This window comes from Prunus persica, chromosome G7 (assembly GCF_000346465.2).
Source record: "Prunus persica cultivar Lovell chromosome G7, Prunus_persica_NCBIv2, whole genome shotgun sequence".
Taxonomy (NCBI): Eukaryota; Viridiplantae; Streptophyta; class Magnoliopsida; order Rosales; family Rosaceae; genus Prunus; species Prunus persica.
The window spans coordinates 3,146,409-3,160,302 of record NC_034015.1 but is presented as its reverse complement, the minus strand read 5'-3'; the positions used below and the strand labels follow the sequence as shown (position 1 = coordinate 3,160,302).

At 34.4% G+C, this 13,894-nt stretch overlaps 1 protein-coding gene across 2 annotated transcripts; it reads right to left on the bottom strand.

The window, feature by feature from the left end:
- On the bottom strand, nucleotides 1,507–13,664 carry LOC18770622 (alpha-L-arabinofuranosidase 1). 2 transcript variants are annotated; one of them, XM_007203714.2, is made up of 18 exons: nucleotides 13,418–13,664; nucleotides 12,766–12,970; nucleotides 12,414–12,468; nucleotides 11,418–11,629; nucleotides 10,986–11,107; nucleotides 10,730–10,883; nucleotides 9,292–9,361; nucleotides 7,495–7,640; nucleotides 7,351–7,396; nucleotides 7,214–7,266; nucleotides 6,351–6,495; nucleotides 5,146–5,264; nucleotides 4,938–5,009; nucleotides 4,755–4,858; nucleotides 4,197–4,253; nucleotides 3,882–4,080; nucleotides 2,557–2,703; nucleotides 1,507–1,909 (listed from the first exon to the last, which is right to left on the bottom strand). In XM_007203714.2, exons 2-18 carry the CDS (start codon nucleotides 12,937–12,939, stop codon nucleotides 1,751–1,753), a joined length of 2,034 nt encoding a protein of 677 aa, XP_007203776.1. In that variant the 5' UTR covers nucleotides 12,940–12,970; nucleotides 13,418–13,664; the 3' UTR covers nucleotides 1,507–1,750. The 2 variants fall into 2 exon arrangements, with proteins under 2 accessions (XP_007203776.1, XP_020423250.1); XM_020567661.1 differs by lacking the exon at nucleotides 13,418–13,664 and adding an exon at nucleotides 13,312–13,399.

Genomic DNA, 13,894 nt, shown 5'->3' with positions numbered 1-13,894 from the left:
TGTTTTGTTTTTTTTTTCTTTAGATTTATCTCTCTGTCTTTGTCTTTCATTTTGGTGAATGGTCGGAGATTTTATTTATTTATTTTAGTGATGCATGAAGAATATATATATTAACTGCATGTTTAAAACTATCATGCTACATTGGAAGTGGTATTATTTGCCTAATTTTGGCATAGTGTGAAGAATAGTTAAGTTTCGAATCAAAAATGATGATGTAAAGACAAACACTAGGCCATTGTACATGGCCTTGGAGATAATGGTTGAAGCTGGTCCCAGGTTTTGGCTGCTTTCTTTGCACTTTTTTGTTTGATATTCAAGGCCTATAAGATTGATTATTATTATACAATCCAAAAAGTAAAAAAGAAAAAGAAAAAAAAAAAAGAAGAACAAATCTCTACCCCAAATTGGCTTATTGCTTTCTGTTATTCAAGTTAATTATGTTGTAGGTTTTTTTTTTTTTTTTTTTTTGAGGACCTTTCCTATTGAAAGGGGTGATAGCATATTAAACTCACACACACAACACGGATGCTAGGACTGGAATCCAGGACCTTGCCTGAGGGAGTAAATACTCCAAACCACTACACTGGTGGGTCCTTTGCAGGTTTGTTATTTTTTTGTTTACAATGATGACTTTGTAATTGTTTTCATATTAGCATATTGCTTTATATTTCCCATTCATTTTATTGATGGTTTTGTGATTGTTTTTCAGGTTGGGGTAAAGAATTAGGCCAAGTACATTACTACTATTTTGGAGTCTATTTATTTGGCTACTTGAATTTGTAATATTTTCATTGTATCTGGAGATTTTTTTTTTTTTTTTATACATAATGACTTGAGATTTTAGATTTATAATTATTGGTTGTGTAAAGTGAATGTATTGAACAATACTTTCAATTACATGAATGAAGTTTATGTTGGCTTTGATGAGGATATAGTACCATTGAGAATAAGCTTTTAAAGTAAATTTGATTGCTATATCATATTTTATATACCAATTGAAACAATCATCCCATTAGCATTGTGAATGGGCATTGAAAGTTGTGTTTTGAGATAGTAAATACATTATGTGATTTGCAATTGACAAACAAGTAGTGTAATTTACATTCTAATAGTGCAATTGACAATCAAAGTAGTCCCATTTACATTTCAGTCTCGCAATTATAATTATCTGTACACAATTATGAAACGTAAAATCTCTCACTAATGATAAATCCTTCATAATTAATTGTATGTTCAAAAGGTTGTAACCCATGTGCAAAAACACCTTAGTAGAATGCATAAAAACATTGCTTAATAGAGTGCAATTGCATTTTTCTTTGCAATTCGTAATTTTTTTCCTTGCAATGCATTTTATGTACATTATTACAAACGTGGTTTATTATTAAAGAATCAAAATCCAAAGACTAAAATCCCAAAAGTCTGTTATTTGTGCCCTTTCGCAAGGAACCCCATTAAGACTAGTGTTTCCTTACCAAAAACAACATTTCAAACCAATTTGAAAGCCTGTAACAAAAAAGTGAAATTTATTGCTTTTTTGTTCTTAAATCTTTTGCGGGCACTATTTTGGCTAAGTAGCACAACTGGCTAGCAACTATACAAACTATTTCAGTGGGATTATTTCATTTGATTACATTGGATTATTTCATCTAATTACATGGAATTATTTCATCTAATTACATGGAATTATTTAATTTACTTACATGGGATTATTTTATTCGATTGCATATGATACTTCTTCTATTTCTAACTTTTAAATAGAAGATACAGAGACAGAATCAGCTCCAGTTGTCCTGATAAAGCTTGATTCTATTAAGAAATCAATTGAGGTGAAAGAATGCGGAGAGATTGCAACCTCCATATCCTCACCATCCTCACCAGCCTTCTCAAGTAGAATCCGGTTCGGTATCACCTGCATTTAATTTAAAACAAAAGTAAAAAGATATGGATAGAAAACATGGTCCAAAGCATTGTTATGTTCAAGACTATCAATATTGGTTCATCATTGTTCCCACAAATTTAAGCTTTTAGGAGGATATGGGCAAACTACTTTTTTTTTTTTAAATTTATTTTTTAGGACTTTTCACATATAAGTCCATTATTACTTTAAATAGAAAAATGGTAAAGCAATTTTGCACACTACGAACCATTTAGAAGATGACAAGTGGCTAGCTTGCGGGTTTTCTTTCTCCAATTGGGGCTCTCTAATTGTTTTTGTATAAAACATACAGTTGTCAATTTATAATTTACTATATATATTTTTTCTTCATATCCTCATACTCATCCTCACTTTTGAGCCTCTTTCCACAACCAGAGAGGTTAATACATTAATTTTACGTAAGTTGACAAGTGCTTAGATGCTTTTATGTAACCATTTTCCTAAAAATTTAAAATATGTGACATAGGTTCACTATTCTTTTATATTTCAACAGTTCATGATTGAATAAGTCAAGATAAATTAGTTTAGGCACACAGCATCTCCAAGTATATACAAAAGCAATGTAGGGGCATGTCTTCAACAATATGAAAATGTTAAAGGATACAAGTTGACTCAGATACCTTCTTTGGCTCATTAAAGGAATTCTCATCCATCAGGTTGGTTGATGTGAGCACGGTCTTGGTTGACTCAGACAGATTAATGGAATTCGGCTCCAACCCGTCCACAACAATCTTGAGATTCACTATGTTTGTTCCGAAGTTCACAATCTACAGAAAGAAATAATCATCACAAAGTAATAAGATGTCACAGAATATGACATGCACCATATTGGTAGAAACTGTTGAACGAAGCTGCATGAATTTGGAATGAAGTCATAGTTAAAAAAGAAACCTAAACATAAAAATAGTGAACAATCAATGGCTGCCTAAAAGATAATTTTATTATATTAGTTTGAGTATGGACTTTGGCAACTTCCACTGCCATCTACTAAGGGGTAGAAGCATAATACTGCTACAAAACTTATCCTAAAATATCATGTATTAGCATGGAGCAATAACCGTATTGAAATAAAGGTATTCTAAGCAAAGAGAAAATCATTGATTAAGAATGGGAAAGAGAAGTTAACACAAACCCTAGTTCCTGTAAAAGTTGGATTGATGGATACCGGACGTGCACTCAGCATCAAAATTGTTCATTCATTTAGTTTGGGGACAAGGATGTTTAAGATAGTTATATTATTTTAAAAACATATTAAAATATAATATGCACATCATACTCTGACTATTGTAACTGAAGGTTAACACGTATAAGTTTCATCTCATACTTTCCACTGGATTTTAAAGTAGAAAGACTTCTGTGCAGAAAAAAAACAGCGAAGGTTTAAGATTCACAGCCTTCACATTAAAATGTAATTTTACTTTGTAACAGCAGGTGTAGATACTGAGCAATACAGAAAAAAAACAAAAAACAAAAAAAAGCATACAGATTCACCATACTGAACAAAGAAAGATGACACCAAACACACAGAAAGAACGCAGTACAAGCAAACACATGTTACTTCAGACCAGATGCGCCTGGAAAGTTGAGCAGAAAAAAGAAAACGTTCCAAAAAGAATGGACAATATTTATAAATACACACCCTATATTTAACTGACAATTCATATAAAATTTATTGCTAAAGGAATTCAGATTCATGCATTGATTGAGTGTTAGTCTCTAATATTTTCCATTTGAAGCAAAGCAACATAGTCGTAATAGTTCTAGAGCAATGTGAAATATGAGCTTCTTTCCATATTCCAACTATATGTTAGATGGCAAGAAACACTATAAGGGCATCAAAAAACTACAATTTACACAGAACAAAAAAGGTTAGATGAACACAATCTCAATTAAGCATCACGAAGCACAAAACTGACTGAGATAATGTACTAGCACAAACAAAAACCTTGATTCTTAGGTAACTATTCTCATTTTCTGAATTTTTCCAGGAAATTGCAGATGCAAGAAGTGAAGTAGACAAATTTGTTTGGAGTGTTGCATTGAAAATAGTTGCTCCACTTGATTCGTTAAAAAGACATTGCACCCAGTAGCTAGGAGTCCCATAGAGATGTGAGGAGTTAAAGACGATTGCATCTGGGTTCCACCTTGATGACAGAGAAGTTTTCAGTTTTAGTAATAACTACACAACAATGATCCCCTGTTGAAAACTTAATAAATAAAAATTGCATTTGAGAAAAAGAATGAGATGAGAAAAGTATACCTCCTGTTATTGGCATTCACAAAGAGTGGTGCATAACTTGCCATCTCAACAACATCACTGCATTTGATAAGAATAAACAATGAAAGTACTCAGTAGCTGCCCGTCTTTGCAAGTATATAAATCTTTTGGTAAAAAGTAAGTATAAAGATTACTACCCTAGAATCCTCATGTACATCTGTGATATATTACCATTTATCATTTTTTATTTCAATTTAATACTATCTCTATAGGTTGGGAATATCAGAAGCCTTCAACTCCATAGAAAACAGATGTGCAGCTGGTCACACAAAGAAATATGGCAACACACAATATGGATTTGTGGCAAACAAAAGTGCAGGAAATGCCATGCATTTCTTTTGCAAGGAGAAATACTGTATTCACAAATATATAATAAAGAAGTTAGATCTTTAATTATGTGTAGACATATCTATATAAGATAGCAAACTATGCATATTTTTCCTGCTGGAACTTTGAAGAAAAATATTTTCTGTAAAGAAAACATTGTAAGCATTTTGGAAAATATCACAGGAAACAAATTCTTGAAATGCTACAACAAACCTGTTTTTCTCCAGCCCAATAAGAAATCCAGCTTCACCTAGTGCTGCTAGAAGACTTCCTGTTCCAGCATCTTTCCCAGTGACGGCATACTCACTCACAAAAGCCTGAATCATGTTGAATGTTAAGAAAATTAATAGAAGCCATTCAGAGCAGATTAAATCATAAGAAGGCACATTACCCTACCTTGGGACCACTACGTGATGTATGATCAAACTGATGAGCCATAGAAAACATGTTTTTGGCATCTGTATATACCTAAATAAAGATCAGAAGGTAAGATTACTATTGCAAATGTCATTCCATGTTGCCAAATCAATAATCCAACGCATTGAATGGTAAAAAAAAAAATCATTAGCAAGTGTAATACAAGTCGTGGTGTTACGAAATTTACATGAAAATCATACAAATCAGCTGGATGATCCAACTTTCGAGAAGATCCGTCACAGTTTGAAATTATTTTGATGTCTGGATAGGCACGTTTTATAGCACTATAGAACTTAAGGTAATTTCCTGGTCAAGAAAAAGAGGAAAAGCATAAGCGTCGTTGAGAATATAAAATCCCTCTATTATATATATAACATTGAATCACAAAATCTAAAATTCAAGGTACCCGCATCCTCTGCCAATTGCTTACGTGTTGGATGTGCAACTTTAACATGTGTTAGGCTGGCCAGATGATTGGCTCAACTCGAACACATGTGAGAGAGTGTGTTAATAATATAAAAATTCCACATGGGTTATATATTCTAACCAGTGCATCACAATATGTAAAATCTAGGCTCTCTCCACCAACTGCCAATCGGTTCTGGGTTGGAGATTCCGACTTTAACAAGTCTCCACTACCAAGTAAGAGCAATCCTTAAATATCTGTATTGCAATTAAGAATTTTGCAACCATGGGCTTGTAAGTTTATTTGGAGGAAATAACAGGTTACAAAACTAGGGTTCAATTCAGTTGACTGATTGCTGAGAAAATCAATAAGGCGGGTCTCCCAAAATTACAAGTAGATCCTATGTCTGTTGCATTGAAATCAGTGTGGAAATTGTCCTTTAGAATTCTACTCTTTCGAGAGTTTGGGAAGTGAAGCGGAAAAATGTCGCAGGTTGGAAAAGAAGGGTTTTCAAGAATCTACTTCTTTTAGCACTTCCATTTAATTACTTCTACAATATGATGCCATTATTGTATGCAAAACAAGACTTTTCAATAATGAGAAACCGTTGTAGGTCAAGTACAAAGATTCAAGGAATAAAAGACAATGAAGTAGACACAGGTCGTCATTTGATTCACAAAAAATAAGGAATAGCAAGTTTGCCTTTTCAGAGAAAGGATTGTGGCAGAAGAACTGAAGTTATTTTGGAAAAAAATTCAGATCTTAATCAGAGTTATTTCCCGAAGCATATTGCAAAGTTGCAATTGTTTTAAGGACAAAAGAGTGAAAACTGCACTAAATTGTAAGGACATTCATATACACAGATTAAGTTATGCACGACTTTGCATGCAGAAAGTCATCCTACGTCCCATATGTGTAAAACTCAATCCGTTCCATCTAACCAACTAAAGAGCAAACAAAAAGTATGAACTAGAAAATAGACAAACCTAGGTAGTTCTTTTTTCCGCAATCCTCATTCCCAATAGCAACATATCTCAAGTCAAAGGGTTCTGGGTGTCCCATTGCAGCACGGAGAGAACCCCAGGTAGAATTAGGACTGCCTCTAGCAAACTCAAGACCATCAAGAGCTTCCTGTAAACAAGAAAACGTGAAAGTTAAACCATAAGTTTGAGATTTATTAACACATAATAGGTTTACTAACACGATCTAGAATTAAGTAGCAAAATTTATCTTATATAGGACATCAAAACTTCATCTTATCCACGGTTCTTCTCATTTATGTTCAAATTGCATTAGATAGACATATAGCATTGATACTTATAATGTTAATGAGTCAATACAAGTTCCCATATCACATTGTGAGTTCAATGCAAAGTTTTCCTAGTAGCAGACAATACACCACATTGACACATATTTCACATAATGTAAATGCTTTTACTGCATTTTGTTGCTATGTTTTACTGTTTTTCAATGAGTGACAACACCTTATGTCACCTGCAGCTCTGCCCTACCCTCACCACAGCAACCCCACTTGTATGAACATCATTTAGTGGGAACTCAAATGAAGCTAGGCTTGGAGACAATGAAACCACTTGACCAGAAAAAGAAGGCAAAATCTAAATTTAATCTCCTAAAACCATATTTGCAAAGATGTTTCATACACCAAAGCACATAAAGCCACAGATTTATAAGGATGAAGCATATTTTGAAAAGCCTAAATGTCACTTGCATACATTTGCTTTAGTTGCAAAGATATAATCCCGATTAGAAAATAATTAATGGTTTGCTACATCCATTTGGTATCAGTTGCTGATTAGCTAATGAGAAATGGTCAGCAATGCAGACATACCTGTACAAATGGTAAGACACTGGAAGTATCAACTTGATCAGTGTGACTGATTCCTATGAAATTCATACAGTCAGTATTGGCAAAGGTAAATGTGATTATTGAAAAGATAAAGGAAGCGCTAAGAAAATGTGAAGTACCGTTATTAAATACCCATATTGGCAATGTACCAAGGTCCTCTGCTAGCTGCATGAATAAAATTTTCAAAACTGGTACTGACAGAAGCAGGATTTTAAAGGAAACTCCAAGCATCCTTGAATGACAGAACTAAAAAAGATACCTACTTGGAGAAACTCAAAATAACCAATTCCGTCATCAGTCCAGTACATCCAAACATCACCAAAGTGTCCAGGTCTCTCTTCCCAGGGTCCAATTGTTTCTTTCCAACGAAATGCATTTCGTAGCCATTCACCTTCGACGAAACAGCCACCTAATGCAACACAATAGAAAAAAAAAAATACGAATTTGTTTGAATTATGAGGAAACAATATAATAGCTCCGCTGTATTGACCATATTAGAACATGTATCATCTCTTTATCACAAAATCAAGCATTTTTAGCATGGTTTGGCATTTAAAAAGAGTCCCAAGTTATATTTGTCAAGTGGTCAGGCAATCAAGCCAGCAAGGTTACCCACTAAAAAAATTCAATAGTATATAATGTCCAAAAGATAAAAATGAAAATAATTTCAGAGAAAACATGTGGATGTAGTTCATATCTGCAGGTAAAACTGATAGCAGCCAAAGAAGGACAAGGTTACTTTTATTTAAGCTTGTCTAATAAAGATCTGCATCTTTGCAAAGAAACAGGATTTTTTTTTTGCCCATTAAGATTTCAATCATTTTGCTTACAAAGTTTCTGTAAAGCCTGCTTTTCACTCGGAGGCTTGAGAAAATTAGTACATACCATAGAACATTTGTAGATATAGTGGACAGCAGGCAAATATAAACAACAAGAACCATGTGAAATATATGAACCTCCACAACAATAATGTCAAAGCTAGAATCTTCCGTCAACACGCCCCCACAAATGAGGTGTCACTCAATCCAAGCCACGTGGACAACATATATTGGGTGATGTGAGAGCTCGCGTGGCAGTTGGGCGCAACACTAGATAACATGCTCTGAGACCATGTTATAATGTGAACATCCAACCCAAAACCGAATGGCAATGAGTTGAGATGCCCCCAAGATCTTTCAAACTATTATGCAAGACTTTAATTCCTGATGTGGGATTCACTCGCAAACAATGAGTTGATCTTATATACTAAAACAAGATCTACTGGACAAATTTGAGTAAAGCTAATCACCTTTCATCTATTGAAAATATAGAACGAATCACTGGGATTTAGATGTACCACACAATAACCAATCCAATTTTTACTTCATAAAGAACTTATTGGCCTTTAATATTGAAAGCAAAAATATGTAAAAGGGTAGAAGTAGAAATAATATATACATAGGCCCACTCTTACACAGGACCCCACAATTACAGAAGCAGATCAAATGGCTCATCCACACGTTAGTCTACGGATTCCGTCCGGATAGAAATGCTTTTTTTTTCCAGTTTATTATCCTAATCTCAACAGGGTTACTTATTTTAGGATATAGAATAATCGTACAACTTAGATTTTAGGCTTTAACTCTCAAGTTTTGGGCCCCAAAAACTCGAGAGTTAAAACATAAAATCCAAGTGTGAACCTACATTGATCGATCGGGAATGAAAAAATAACACCGCCTAGAGACTGGTGGATGCATCTGGCCTAAAGATTGGACATTAACATCCAGATAGGAGAATGATTATAGAATATATATATATATATTATCAAGAAAAGAAAAAGAAATTGTTATGAGAGATAAAAATAAATTTTAAAAAATGTTTAGAAATAGGAATAATTTGACACATAAATAAATTTTTAAAACATTAGGGGCCACCTTGAGCAAGGGCACATGCCCATGGGGCCAAGGTGGCCACAGCCCAGCTTGCATAGTTCAGCATCCATATATTTCAGCTGAGAGTTATATATGAAAAGCTCAAGTTTAGTAACTGTCTCGTATTAAGACAAGTAAATCCAAATTTACCTGGAAATCTGATAAATTGAGGTTTTAAATCTTCCAACATTTCAACAAGGTCCTTCCGAAATCCATGTCCCTGATCCAAAATAATAGTTTCATAAAGAGTAAAAAGACACACAAGGTATGCATGTAGCAAAGCATATCACACAGCTCCTTACAAGTTACACATTGAAAGCCGGCAAGCCAATAAATATAAGGGCATAAAATTTAATAAATTAGATCAACTTCCAACATGACCGAAATTTAACCTGCAAAGTTCAAACTTGTATGCCTGCAATTTTTCAACTTCTTTTTAAAGTATTCCTGAATACTTTGTTTCGTTCTTTTTTTCATCATAAGAAACACAATTTCACTAATCACAAATGATCAAGAAAAAGGAGACAACGTATCCAGACATAAACTAAAAATCAAAACATCATCCCAACCTAATAAATCCGGTAGGAAAACAACAGCTCCAAGATCAAGTCATAGCAACTAGACTACTACAGCTTTCCAATTAGAAAATACCCCAGATAAAGAAAACATCCCTAAAGACCATCGATCCAAACATGGAGAAACTTTCTATCAATATTAATGGCAGGAACAGAATTGCGAAGTAGAAATGATGACAGATTCAATGTAGATTTTGTTGAGATCCTGAAGAAATTATATTTTCTATAGCGCTTGCTGCAATGTCATATATTTTCCAATGGTTAGGTCCATAATTCACATTTGAAGAATAAACAGAGTCCAGTTTGCATTCAATAAGTCACATTCAAACAAAATATAACAACAGAAGCTAAAATAATACAGCTGTTAGATACATGCTCAGATGACTAGCTGAAAGTGTGGATGTCAGATCCCAGGGACAGTACAAGTGTGTTATTACGTTTTCCGTCTAAAATATCAAACCATGCATTTTTCATTTTGAGAAATTTTCATCAATGAAAGTATGAGGTGTTTGTTACATCCTCAAATGTATTGGCTATCAAAATCACAAAAGTTTCAACGATTGATTTCAACTGCTCCAAATTCAATTATTGCGAGAAAAGGAAGAATAATTTTTAAACGAATTATGATGATACCACACTGAAGTCAATAAATATGACATATTATGTATAATTCTCTCTAAGTTACATGCCTACACAAAACAGGAAAAAAACTGATTTATAAATGAAGTCCAAGGAAAAGTACAGTATGGAGATGATATGCAACCAAGAAAAACTATATCTAAGGAAAAGATGTTCCATATAACAGACAGGTGGTCTAAAAGCATAATGCATCCTTCATGGTAATGCTTTCATATTAATATCTTTCAAAAGACTATAAAATCTAGAATTTCAAAACAGAACATTATACTTGTAACAATCTTGTGAAACACGGGTGAGACGATTAAACACATCCAAATATTGATGACATAATCTCACGTCACGAGAATGAGTGAATTTGTGGAGAAAAAAGGTACCTTATATGTATCCAGGGGCATGACTGAAACTTGATCAAACCATATAAACCCTTTTCTGGTTGTTGTCAGTTGCAGTCTTGAATTAGGATTTGTTCCTTGGGCTTCCAACATAACTTCAACTTTTGTCCAGTTTGAAACTTCTGAATCAGAAGCTCTGCAAAGGCAATGAAATGTAATGTCAGACTCTTAAATGGAGATAAAACTGTCAGTAAGGAACTGCTGATTACAAAATATCAGCAGAACAGAGGATGCTCACATAATGTTCGCAGCAGCAAGTTTCTGCAACCCATCTGAGCCCGTCAATGATACGGACACATTGATTGATCCAGATGAGCGGACATAAAGAACAACACTGTAGGTCTTCCCCTTTTCAATATTCTGGACAAAACACAGGTAAGAAACCAGTAGCAAAGAGCCAGAAAGAAAAATGTAGTGAATATTTACATGTGTGTGTGTGTGTAGTTTTGTTGTTCTTGTTCTCGTGCTGTGTGCGTATGCATGCACACACACACACACACACACACATACACATATATATATATATATATATATATATATAGAGAGAGAGAGAGAGAGAGAGAGAGAGAGAGAGAGCAATTGTCAGACAAATACATATGTTGCAAACTGTGAATTTGGAACATAAGCATTTAGAATGAACCCATTAGATAATATGTTGAAGGGTTCATACCATGCCCCAGAACCCAGGATTATAAATTCCTACACCACCATCAGGGCAGCTACTGGCACCTTGGCTATCACATAGCACCTCTATTCGAAGTGCAACCTTGTTGCGGTCAAAGCATGAAGAACGGTCCGTTGACACTATCAAAGATGACTCATTCCCAATTATAGACCAAGGATCAATGTTGGAAGGAACGTTAGGGCCCCCAGCTTCAAAACCTGTGGGAAAACGTTATTAAGAAGCCTCAGCTATAAACATTCAGTCAAAATTACGAGACAAAGGCTAACTATAACATTTTATATTTAGCAATACAGTGAATTCCACATTTCATATGATTCTGAAGAAAACTTTTTAACCATGTACTGATAATCTGAAGTCATTCAACCTGTTGTTGAACTTAAAACTGACATGACAGAAAAGAAATCGAAGGAAAAAAAAAAGGGGGGGATCTGGTAGTGCATATTAAATGTACAGAGTAAGACGTGAGTCTCAAAAAAGTAGAATATTTCTCCATTTTGTACTCAACCGCACTTGCACAAGCAGGTAGCACATTAACTCAAATACAACAACTTTGCATAAATAAATAAAAACATTCATAGGATAATCCTAAACATCTCAATGAAGAGTTAATCCAACAGTAAAATGTTTCAGGAAGACACCAAACCCTCCACTTCCAAAATATAAGAACAGAAAAAATGGTGTCTGCCAGCTTGACTCGTACTAAATATATCAGATTTGAAAAGAAACTCTGAAAATATAATGAAAACAGAAAGGCATTCAAACAGTTCCTTCAATGGTTCTCACACACATGAATTTTGAACTTTCTTGTCAGAATGCAAATCTGGACCACACATTCAAGCACGAATTATTCTGAAATGGTCTAGCTTCACAATCTAGCAACATAATAAGCATCTTATGTTGCCAAACAATCTGGCAAGAGAATATTTTCCAATATGTTATTTTCACTTGTATTAGCTGGAATTCCGAGAGTAAGGGAAGTACCTCTGTTGCTTACAAGCTCAGCCCATAGCCCGCCGGCACCAGCATGGTTAATCTCCTGCAGTGAACAAGCATTTGAGAGAATGCATATACCTCAAAATTAATAGCATCTTAAATGAAACCACAATGTTAGTAATATAATGAGACAGACATGTTTAAGCGACAGAAGGTTTATAATTGCCACATAAATCAGGATATATCCGCACATAAAATAAAATAAAATAAGAAAACAAATGAAAAGAGATTTTAAAAATTGTAAGAATTACAGTAATAGCTAACAAGCTATAGATTATAGAAGTAACAAAAAGCAGTTGGAACTGAACAAAAATTCACCATTCCAAGCCAACACACTAACCTCAAAGAAAATTCCAAACAGTGTTTCAGATATTGGCCGTCCCGATGCTTCAGAAGCATCCACCAGCAGCTTTGCTGTCTGGTTCGTATCAACTCCAATAGCAAAAGATTGATACACAAAGCAAACCAAGACATATAGCAGAAGAACAACATGAGGGGACTTGCGAGAGCCCATTGCTCAGTTACCACACCCAATACTTCCACAGCTAAAAAAGCATAGACAAAGGAGATACTCAGTTACATTCTGATCAATTAAACAGCAAAAGAACAAGGTAACACAAACAATGCAAAATGGTCTCTCAGTTAATGAGTGATCGCCAAAATATAGAAATCCCATAAACACTTCCTCACAATGACTTTTTGGTTCAATCAAACCGATTGATGTGTGGTAACATTATGAAAGACCCACAAATAATTAAGACCAATTAAATAACTACAAAGTTGATCAAATCAAGGAGATTCTAGTGAAGCAAGTCTCTATTGAATTTAAAATTGATATAAAAAGATAACGAGTAAAAACCAAATTCCTCAAAGAAGAAGAGAATACCCAGAAAGATGGTGATTTTCAGCAATGCTCAGATAAGAGTGCATTATTAAGTTCTCATCCATTTAGTATAAAATTCAGTTCAGAAACTAAACAAAAAAAATAATACCTGAAATAAATATTCTTGTTTTCTTTTTTTAACTCCAACTCCAACCCAACCAAGGAAATTTGTTTTTGAGTCGATATTTCCAAGAGACTGTGGGTGAGTTGACTCCTTCTGCGCTTATCTATATAAGCAAACAAGGAGAAGAGACAGTCGTCTGTTCTCTTATCCGGGGCTTTTGCCTTGCTTTCACGTCAGCAAAGCAGACTGTGGATTGCAAGCAAGACCAAACATATCGTTTGGTTTAAGAAATCTTTGTGGGTCCCACCTGGGCTCCTGCCGTAAATAGAACATGACATAATTTTCATATCCGTGCAGCCGTGCTACTGGGTCTGGTTCCTGAACCAAAATAAGATAAACACATAACTAACACACACATATTTGTCTCTCTTTTATATCCTTTTTGTTTTTACAAAAGATAATAACCTCCTTTATCCGATCGGGATGAGTTTAACTTTATCCCCAAGCTTAACAGTAGGTAGA